The 8,080-nt window shown below is 45.9% G+C and overlaps 2 protein-coding genes across 2 annotated transcripts in view; one reads left to right on the top strand and one right to left on the bottom strand.

Annotated features, from left to right (window-relative positions):
* clrn1 (clarin 1) overlaps positions 1–6,061 on the bottom strand; it is an 8,996-nt gene extending 2,935 nt beyond the window's left edge. Inside the window, exons 1-2 of the mRNA XM_023396246.2 lie at positions 5,594–6,061; positions 912–1,091 (exon numbers count right to left, since the gene is read on the bottom strand). Of these exons, the coding sequence (XP_023252014.1) occupies positions 912–1,091; positions 5,594–5,846 (433 nt within the window). The 5' untranslated portion in view covers positions 5,847–6,061. The remainder of the gene's footprint in view (positions 1–911; positions 1,092–5,593) is intronic.
* Positions 6,062–6,487: 426 nt separating this feature from the next.
* masp1 (MBL associated serine protease 1) overlaps positions 6,488–8,080 on the top strand; it is a 20,589-nt gene continuing 18,996 nt past the window's right edge. The window contains exons 1-2 of the mRNA XM_023396254.2: positions 6,488–6,570; positions 7,392–7,614. Of these exons, the coding sequence (XP_023252022.1) occupies positions 6,566–6,570; positions 7,392–7,614 (228 nt within the window). The 5' untranslated portion in view covers positions 6,488–6,565. The remainder of the gene's footprint in view (positions 6,571–7,391; positions 7,615–8,080) is intronic.

Below are 8,080 nucleotides of genomic sequence, written 5' to 3'. Positions count from 1 at the left end.
CATCTCACCTGTCATCATCTGTCATCACTGATATCTCACCTTTCATCACCTGTCACTAACATCTCACCTGTCAACATCTTTCATCACCTGTCATCATTAACATCTCACCTGTCATCATCTGTCATCACTGATATCTCACCTTTCATCACCTGTCACTAACATCTCACCTGTCAACATCTTTCATCACCTGTCATCATTAACATCTCACCTGTCATCATCTGTCATCACTGATATCTCACCTTTCATCACCTCTCACTAACATCTCACCTGTCATCACCTGTGACACCGGCTGTTTGTCTGCATCTTTAAACTGATTCCAGGGTCAAGCGGGTATTTCATATCCCAGCATGCCACATGACAACATGTGTTTAACCTATTCAAACACACTCTAACCTCCAGGCCCAACAGAGGCACAGATTTGTACCATGACAGTTTGTTAATTAGTTTGAGGTGATGCTGGATTAAATAAGAAGATATTTTCCACTGTCTGTCTGTAAAGGCTGATCCCTCCTCAGATGTGTTTATGTCATATCTTCATGTGTTAATGTCTTTAAATCTTCATGTCTTTATGCTGTGAGCTGAGCTAAGTTTAGGTATATTTCTTTGCGGCAGAATCAAACTTGATCTAACTGTGGAGCTCAGTGCACTTAGTGAACTTAAATCAGATGTACCAGCAGAGAGCTCTTACACTGTCATCAGGCCTGTATTTATTGATGTATTTATTTTAACTGCTCTGAGACAGGTTCAGGACTGAAGTAAAAGATAAAAGTAAAAATGCTTCAGAGTAAAATCTCTTTTTGTTTATCAAACCAGTTTGCTGTGTCAGATGAAGATGAATCTGAACTGTTTAAAGCAGAAGATCATCATTAGTACCAGGAGTCAGTGACAGACATGTATGAGGTGTTTCTTACAGCAGATGAAGGTCCACAGATAAAGTCCCATGGGGCCTTGCAGCGTTTCATAGGGTCTTCCAAAGGCGTTGAAGAAGAAGAAGCCGGAGGCCACAGAGGAGAAGAGGATCACAACACAACAGAAGAAGATGACGGTGATGTGGATGCCTGCTGGGATTGCACTCAGCAGGTCTGTGAATACTGGTAGAGAGAGAGGAGGAACAAGCAGGTGAGAGGAAACAGTGAACGAGCTGTTGAACCACATACAAATCTCTGGGACAGTACCAGGGATTTATTTTAATGAAATGAAATGAGGCAGAATATAAATACAATTAAACAGACTTTATGAAAAATGGAGCCATGTTGACCTGGACAATTCCTGAACAGTAGAATCAGTGAAAGCCCAAATAAACATATATCATAGTCCTGCAGAAACATGGTCATAAGATGTCAGAACATATGATGAGACAGTGTGTAGGATCTGTATAGTGTAGCTCTGGGAGGAAGACCAAGAGCACCCCGTACTGTCCATTCTGTGAGAATTCAGTCCACTTCCTCAGTCAGTGTACAGAGGTCACCAAGTTATCATCAGACACCTTAGCAGAGTGGATTAAGACTAATGAGAGATGCTTGGGCTGTGCTAGGCCCCACTAAGCTGCCCAGTGTAACCTTAAGAGGCCTTGCGGTCTTTGCCAGGGGAAGCCATTCGGGTTCTCCATGAAGTCGACATAAGGCCAGCTAAAGAACAGATGCCAAGAATAAACAAACTGTGAACACTGAAATGCTCAATAGGCCAACAGAGAGCAGTAGAGTCCTACTGAAGGTCCTTTGGGTCCTCATCCATCACAATAAGACGCTCGACACTTACGCCATACTGGATGATGAGTCGGGGAGAACAATGTTGCTTCCTGCTACCGCACGGGAGCTGGGTCTGCAGGGCTCGCCCAAAGATCTTACACTACGCACCATCAGGCAGGAAGTCCAGACCTTCAGCTGTGCCTCTGTGTCTTTCAGCTTCTCCTCCCCAGCTAAGCCAAAGGTCAAATACCACATAACCGAGGCTTTCACTGCACCCTGCCTCGGGAGCAGAAATACAGACATCTCATAGGTCTGCCAATCCCATCTTTTAAGAATGTTCGCCCCCTGCTGCTTATTGGTACTGATCATCCCCACCTAGTTACTCCTACTGAAACGGTACGGTTTGGCCCTCCAAGTGGGCCGGCTGCAGTGTGGGCAAGTTAGGCTGGGCCCTACAGGGTCCTGTGAAGACCACAGTATCTGCAGCAATGCTTGGTGGCTGCAGTCAAGTCCCCAACCACAGAGCTGTTTCAGTATGTCCAGAAGATCTGGCAGATTGATACCCTACCATTCCAGTGTGAGAAGATCATAACTCACTCCCGCCAAGACCAAGTTGCCATCGACCTGTTGGAGACTAAGACCACCTGTGTAGAGGTGGAGGGTGTGCCACATTATGCAACCCCCCTGCTATGGAAAGGGGACATGGCTCATCTCTCCGACCCAAGGAAACTGTTATGCCAAGCTTAAGAGGTGATGTTCCATCAAGTTCGCCTCCTCCCTGAAGATTACCCCCTCCTGTGATTTGTGTGGCGTCACATTAACTGTGAGGACCCGACGACAGTGTACGAGTGGCAGATGCTCCCATTTGGCACCACCTGTAGCCCCTGCTGCGCTACATTTGCCCTGCAGGGACATGTTATCCACCACAGCCAACCAGACGACGCCATCCGGTTTTCTGCAGAGCATACCCACCCCAGAAGAAGCATAAACTCTGGTTGACAATCTCAGAGCCCTCCTGGGCTCTGGTGGGTTTGACCTTCGGCAGTGGGCCAGTGTTGTCAACCACCTGCCCAAGGAAGCCAGGTCAGAGAGCTTTGAACTCTGGTTGGCACAACGTAAGAATGACTCCACCGAGTCAGCTCTGGGGCTCAGCTGGTGCTGTGATGCAGATGTCTTGGGATACAAGCATTGACCAGTAGACTATGGAGCTGTAACCATGAGGAATGTTTACAAGGTCTTGGCGAACTAATAAGATCCTTTAGGATTCATCCTGCCCTATGCCACTCAGGGATAAGATACTGGTGAGATGCCTCTGGGAAAAGCAACGTGACTGGGATGACGCTTCCCCCAAACCTCATGCAGGAATGGAAGAACTGGGAGTCCGGGTTACAGGTGCTCCATCACATAACCTTACATCCCCCTTAACATCCCTCCTGAAGAAGACCAGTCCAATATCTACAAAGAGATTCATATCTTTTTGCGACGCCTCAGAGCAGGCATATGGCTCGGTCGCCTATTTGAGAGCAATGGACAGTAATGGGAAAACTTACCTGTCCTTCCTCCTCGCTCACTCCAGGCGACCAAACCGGGAGAACTCCTTACAGCTGACCACTACCGAGAGGTGGAGACTCAGCAGGACAGCTTTCAGGAAGAGCTCCATCTCCTGAAGCATGGTAAGCCTTTTGCATCTAACAGTAGGTTACTTACCTTAGCACAAGAGTTAGACGAGTCTGGAGATCTCATCCGTGTTGGGGAAAGGCTTCGCAAAGCAGAAGACCAAGACCCAGCAATTCAGCACCCAGTTGTATGGACCCAGCTCACCCGACTACCCGACTTCTAATTAAGCAGTTTGATAGGCAGTTGTGCCATCCCGGTCCAGAACAAGTGTTTGCTGAGATCTGGCGTAAGTAATGGATCCTCTGGGGCTGTGAAGCAGTCTGGAGAATGTAAATCACCTATAACCAATCCTAGCTCTGAACTATTAATCCCATTCTACAACAATGTTGACTTCTTTTAACGAACACCGCCTTTCAGCACTGGCAAAGTGGCCTCTATTAATCCAGATCAGACACCCTTTGGAAAAATGATTCATGTCTTTCAACAATGTGGTCTTCATACTGGTGATGGCTGCTAATGAGATCTGAATCCCTGCCCCTCTGAGTGTTTCTCTAAAATAACTGATAGTCTGGAGTCTCTCAGCTTTTGGGTTAAATCATCCATATGAAATCTAGGAGTCACTGTGGACTACGTTCTGATTCTGGACCTACATGTTAAATGTTTGATTCACTCAACACTGTAAAGCTCAGGCCCCTCGTGTCTCGGGTGAAGAGGGATATGTTAATCAAGGTTTTTATATCATCCCATCTTGACGACTGCATCTTCCCTGGATCATTTACAAGTGGTCTGGAATACTGCTGCTGGACTCTGGACCAGGTCCCATGTCAAACTGTCTCTAACTGCTCTTCACTGGCTCCCCATCAAATTAGGAATCCGGGGTCCAGTTAAAAGTCCTGGTGATCACCTGTAGAGTTCTAGGTCAGGCTCCCACCTCCTGATACCTGCAGGTCTCTACAGTCCTCTGGTCTGGGTTTGCTGACTGTTCCTAGACTGATGTTTAAAACTAAAGGAGACTGAGGTTTAGAGGTGCTGGTCTCTGCTTCATTCTAAGTGTCCTTTATGGAGGAAATGTCTTATTCAGTGCAGACAACAACAAACAGCAAAGATATGATCACTAATAACAAGCAGAGGATATGACGCACCAATGACGAGCAGGCGACACATGAACTGTCTCAACTCTCAATGCATGCTGGGAAGTCTGTTAATATGCTAGTTCTGTTTCTTTTGAAAACATCCCGTAATGAGCTAAGTAAACTGTCAAGTTCATTCATTCATGTTTATAAATTGTGAAATAAAGTTTGTTAACCTGAGATCTGATGAATTCAGACGAGGTTCACAGAGGAACTGATTCCACTGAGTCCTCAGACAGGAACAGAGCCGCTTTGTTCCCTCATCAGAACTCGTCCAGTCAGATCTGGTCCAGTCAGGCAGAAATCTTGTTAGTGAGGGACGACTGCTCTCATTAAGTGGGACCAGTATTCAATGTGCTCTGCACCAGTGTGCAGCCTCCACAGACCCCAGTAAAAAACAAGAGAGCCTCCCCGAGGAAAGAAAACTGGTTACTGATGAGAACTACACCAGAACTGGGTCCTGACAGTCCTCACAGGACTCCATGAGACTCTGCTGGTTCTGGATCAGCTCTTCCTGTCTGAAGACCTGTATGAGGCTCTGAGGGTCTATGTGTGAGTTTGAGTCCGAGAGAAGCAGTGAATGAAGAACAGAACACTCAGTCTGCCTTCATTATTGATTAATACCGTCATTATTGATTAATACCTTCGTTATTGATTATTACCTTCATTATTGATTAATACTTTCATTATTGATTAATACCTTCATTACTGATTATAACCTACACTGTCATTATTTGTTATTACTTTCATTATTCATTATTACCCTCACTGTCATTATTGATTATTACCTTCACTATCAAACCAGAGTGTAGTATTCTGTGACCAGTAAGAGTGCTGCATTCAGAGCTGACTAAAAGTAAGAAAGTATCATAACAATGTACTTCAAGTAAAGATCAAAGTACTGATTCTGCAGGTGGACTGTCAGAGTCAGGACTGTCATGCCTATTTAAAGCCGTTCTAAATTATTCAGACTGTGCGTGAATAATTGATACAGGTGAGTTCTAACACCTGTTCATCCACCTGCTGCTGAAACATTTTCTACATGAGGACTGAGCTAAGTCGAGAAAAACTCAAACCTTCCGTCACCTCTGCTCCTGGTCTGTCTGTCCGACCTGTAAAACCCGGTTCAGTCCGGTTCGCCTCTGATCAGAAACTCACATGAGAACCTGGACGGTCTCCCTCCCAGTCCGCACTGTTTCACTCTCTGTCCGTGGAAGAGTCCGTAGCTCAGGTCTCCCAAGAACTTGTCCAGCTCGGGTCCGGTGGCATTAACCAGGTCGGCCCCGGTCCGGCACAGCACGGTCCCGTTGAGCCAGAACGGCAGCCCGGTGGCCACCGCGGCCGTAAGGGCGCAGGAGAAGCCGAAGACCCCGCAGAGGGAGAAAATGAGTTGCTTCTGTCGGGTCGGCATGGCGGGAAGGATGAAGGCTGGGTCAGGCTTGCAGGAGCCGGGTAACAAGGACCAGAGGAGGGCATCACCCCCTCCCCAATTCCCCCATCACCAGAACCTCCACCCGCTAAGGGAGGAGAAAACCCCGCGCAGGACGGTTACAACTGTTCATTAAAGAGTAGTAGTGACAGTAGAATCTGAAATACAGGTTAAATAATACCTGCGGCATGGTGTCAGGTCACCATGGCAACAAGGGGTTAAATTACGGAGACAGAAGAGGAAGAGGAGGAGGAAGAGTCTCTGAGCAACCAGTCATAAATGTCCAGTGAACTGCTGTGTGTGTATGACAGACACCCCCCCCCCCACACACACACACACACACAGAAGTCAGCTGGCGCCTCAGTCAAAGGTTAAACTGTCTGAACGTCAGAGCCAAACAAAGATTAATTATTCTATAGCCTAATATAATATAATATATAATATGTTAGATTCTCTAATTAATGTCAGTCTTTACCAGAACTTGATAGTATTTGGATAAATGCTGAAATCTCATGCAAGTTCACTGTGAAGGTTCGATATTATTTAAGTGAATTTATGTAGTAACCCCCCTCTCCCCTCCCCCGGACCTGACGTGATGACGTGTACGCGTTCAGACACGTCACACGCCGACTGGTCCTCTGGTCTCTGAGTCTGGTTCGTCAGACGGAGCGAGAACAGCAGCTGAAGAAGTTTCCTGCATCATGAGGTGAGTGCAGCTGTTCGTGACCGGTCAGTCTCATATCGGACCAGGTCCTCGTCTCTCTCTCAGTCCTTCTGTCACATTTACTGCTGCAGGAGCGAGGCGGGAAAATGATCAGTAAGCATCGATATTATTATTTGTTTGTTGCTGTGAGGAGAGAAACTGTCCTCCTGCTGTCTGAGGAAAGACCTTAACCCAGACCTGAGTCTGAACCCAGACCTGAGAGTCTAAACCCAGACCTGAGAGTCTGAACCCAGACCTGAGTCTGAACCCAGACCTGAGAGTCTAAACCCAGACCTGAGAGTCTAAACCCAGACCTGAGAGTCTAAACCCAGACCTGAGAGATTGAAATCGAACACACCCTCTGCAGAACACAGGAAGGTCAATATTGAATTATTTTAACATGGTTATTAATGATCATCAATACACAAAAAACATTTACACCACTTTATTATTATTATTATTATTATTATCATTTTTGTTATTTCTACTACAAGAAACTTTAGAAAACAGACGGTAAAGTGAAGGTTTCACTCAAAAAGTAAATTTAGTTAATAAACATTTTATTATAATAGAGCTGCTGTTTAATCACTGCTCCTGTTTCAATACATGTTAAACACAGTGGAGCTGAGAACTTGTGAAGTGTATCCATATGTTGGTTCTTACAGTTCACACACTGGATTAAGTCTCTTTCAGTCTGAACCCTGCTGGTCCTCGGCCTGTCGGATCAGCTGGACGAGTTTACTGTTTTCATTTCAAGATGTGTGTGAATGATGCAGTGTGGTTCTGACTGCAGCCTCACAGAATCTCCCTGTCTCATGTTCCAGACTCACTGTGTTCCCGCTCCTTATGGCTCTGGTGGTCGACGTTCAGCTGCTGTCTTTGTCAGACATGTACGGCAGCCTGCAGTCTCCAAACTTCCCAGAGCCGTACCCCCGAGAGACGGAGCTGCGCTGGAATGTCAGTGTTCCCAGGGGCTTCCAAATCAAACTCTATTTTAGCCACTTTGACCTGGAGCCGTCCTACCTGTGTGAGTACGACTTCGTCAAGGTGAGACACCCTGTCTCTTATACACATCTCTAAACCCAGACCTGAGAGTCTAAACCCAGACCTGAGAGTCTGAACCCAGACCTGAGTCTGAACCCAGACCTGAGAGTCTAAACCCAGACCTGAGAGTCTAAACCCAGACCTGAGAGTCTAAACCCAGACCTGAGAGTCTGAACCCAGACCTGAGTCTAAACCCAGACCTGAGAGTCTAAACCCAGACCTGAGAGTCTAAACCCAGACCTGAGAGATTGAAATGGAACACACCCTCTGCAGAACACAGGAAGGTCAATATTGAATTATTTTAACATGGTTATTAATGATCATCAATACACAAAAAACATTTACACCACTTTATTATTATTATTATTATTATTATTATTATTATCATTTTTGTTATTTCTACTACAAGAAACTTTAGAAAACAGACGGTAAAGTGAAGGTTTCACTCAAAAAGTAAATTTAGTTAATA

This window comes from Seriola lalandi, unplaced genomic scaffold (genome assembly GCF_002814215.2).
Source record: "Seriola lalandi dorsalis isolate HSWRI2012SDOR001 ecotype SW California unplaced genomic scaffold, Sedor1 jcf7180002054974, whole genome shotgun sequence".
NCBI classification, from domain to species: Eukaryota; Metazoa; Chordata; class Actinopteri; order Carangiformes; family Carangidae; genus Seriola; species Seriola lalandi.
This window is presented reverse-complemented; position numbering and strand designations above follow the sequence as displayed.